At 29.2% G+C, this 1,477-nt stretch overlaps 1 protein-coding gene across 1 annotated transcript in view; it reads left to right on the forward strand.

The window, feature by feature from the left end:
- Positions 1-1,037, forward strand: part of LOC119591184 (derlin-1-like) — a 15,673-nt gene extending 14,636 nt beyond the window's left edge. Inside the window, exon 7 of the mRNA XM_037939895.1 lies at positions 1,017-1,037. Within this exon, the coding sequence (XP_037795823.1) occupies positions 1,017-1,037 (21 nt within the window). The remainder of the gene's footprint in view (positions 1-1,016) is intronic.
- Positions 1,038-1,477: the final 440 nt, after the last annotated feature.

A 1,477-nucleotide genomic window follows, 5' to 3' on the forward strand; every position in this document is an offset into this window, starting at 1 on the left:
CCCCAAAAAAATTTTCCCTTTTATCTTCCCCCTTTCATTGAAAAAGGGGGGCTGTTTTTTCAATGAATGATAGGTTTACACGGAGTGCATTTCCGAAAGTACTTGACTTGCACTGACAGTTATTTATTTCTTAGCCTATTTACATTTTTCATATATATATTTTCTGATTATTAGATTGTGACTTCTTGATTTCTTTTGTTGGATATCTATTTTTCTCAAGCTGTTTTGAGGGAAACCGGGTTTGTAAACATCCGGGGTTGTTTTGATGCACATTTATCAGAATATATTGCTGCTGAGTGGCTGAACGGATGATAATCTAAATTTCACAAATAGTATTTGTAAACTTTAGATTGAAGTTTATTTCTTTATATGTTTTTTACAATGGAAAAAACCTTTATGCTAATTTTTTTTTTTCTGTGAAAAATTGTATACCATGTGTTACACTCATCAGTGATATGATAATATAATAAACCTTGATGTAATGATTGATTTTGATATGAATCAGTCATTTTGTCATTACAGTATGTGTATTACTTTTACAATGCATATCCCATGTAAATAAAAGTGTTTTGGAAATCCCCCCTCTTTTTTTTAAGGTCTTCAAAATAGAAAAAAAATTGTGTAGAAAAAATTAAGGTTTTGGGAAAAAGCTTTTTTTAAATAGCAACGAGAAAAAGGGGACTAAATAAACAACAAACTGGTTCTCTGTATCTTTGTTGGCTAGAAATTGTGTCAATGCAACCAAAGTTTGTAATTAGACATTATGGAAAGGTTTTCTCTTTTAAAGTTTTAAAATAATAAAAACTTCAGTAAAAAATGCAAAGGCCCTTAAAAAAATAAGGGGGTTGTGTACGGGGAAAAACAGTTTGTATGTTTTTTACCCGGGAAATTTAAGTTTTTTAAGCTCTTGAAAACTCCCAAATGTTAAAAGGAAGGGAAAGCCCAAAAGAAAAAGGTTTTTGAGAAGATGAAAGTTTTTAAAAAATTTGTAACATGGTAAGCATATTTACCTGTAGAAATACTGTACTTGTACTTAAAGATCATTCAGTATATATTTTAAGGAAAGAACATTAATCCTCCTCTGCTTACTTAAAGAAAAAGGTCTTTAGATCGTACAAGTAAACCAATCATGCATTTATCATATCAAAGGCAAATATTCATGAAATGAAATGATTATTTATTGTAACTATGCCCTAGCTCGGGTTTTACAAAAAAGGGGTCCAGTATACATTTGCATTGGATATAAGTGGAAGAAGTGCTTGGTATTAAATCAAAGACAGATTTAAGAATAGATTCCAAAATGGTGTTTTAGGTTTGCAAACATTTGCAAAAATGTTATTAAGAATAGAAAAATGCTTTGTCTCCAAGCCCAGACATGGCAGAAATTTTTTTAATTAAAAAAAAACATAAAAAAACCTCCAAAAAAAAAATAAATTTACAGAATTCAAGACATTTTAAAAAAAAAAAAAAAAAAACC

This window comes from Penaeus monodon, chromosome 28, assembly GCF_015228065.2.
Source record: "Penaeus monodon isolate SGIC_2016 chromosome 28, NSTDA_Pmon_1, whole genome shotgun sequence".
In the NCBI taxonomy this organism is placed as follows: domain Eukaryota; kingdom Metazoa; phylum Arthropoda; class Malacostraca; order Decapoda; family Penaeidae; genus Penaeus; species Penaeus monodon.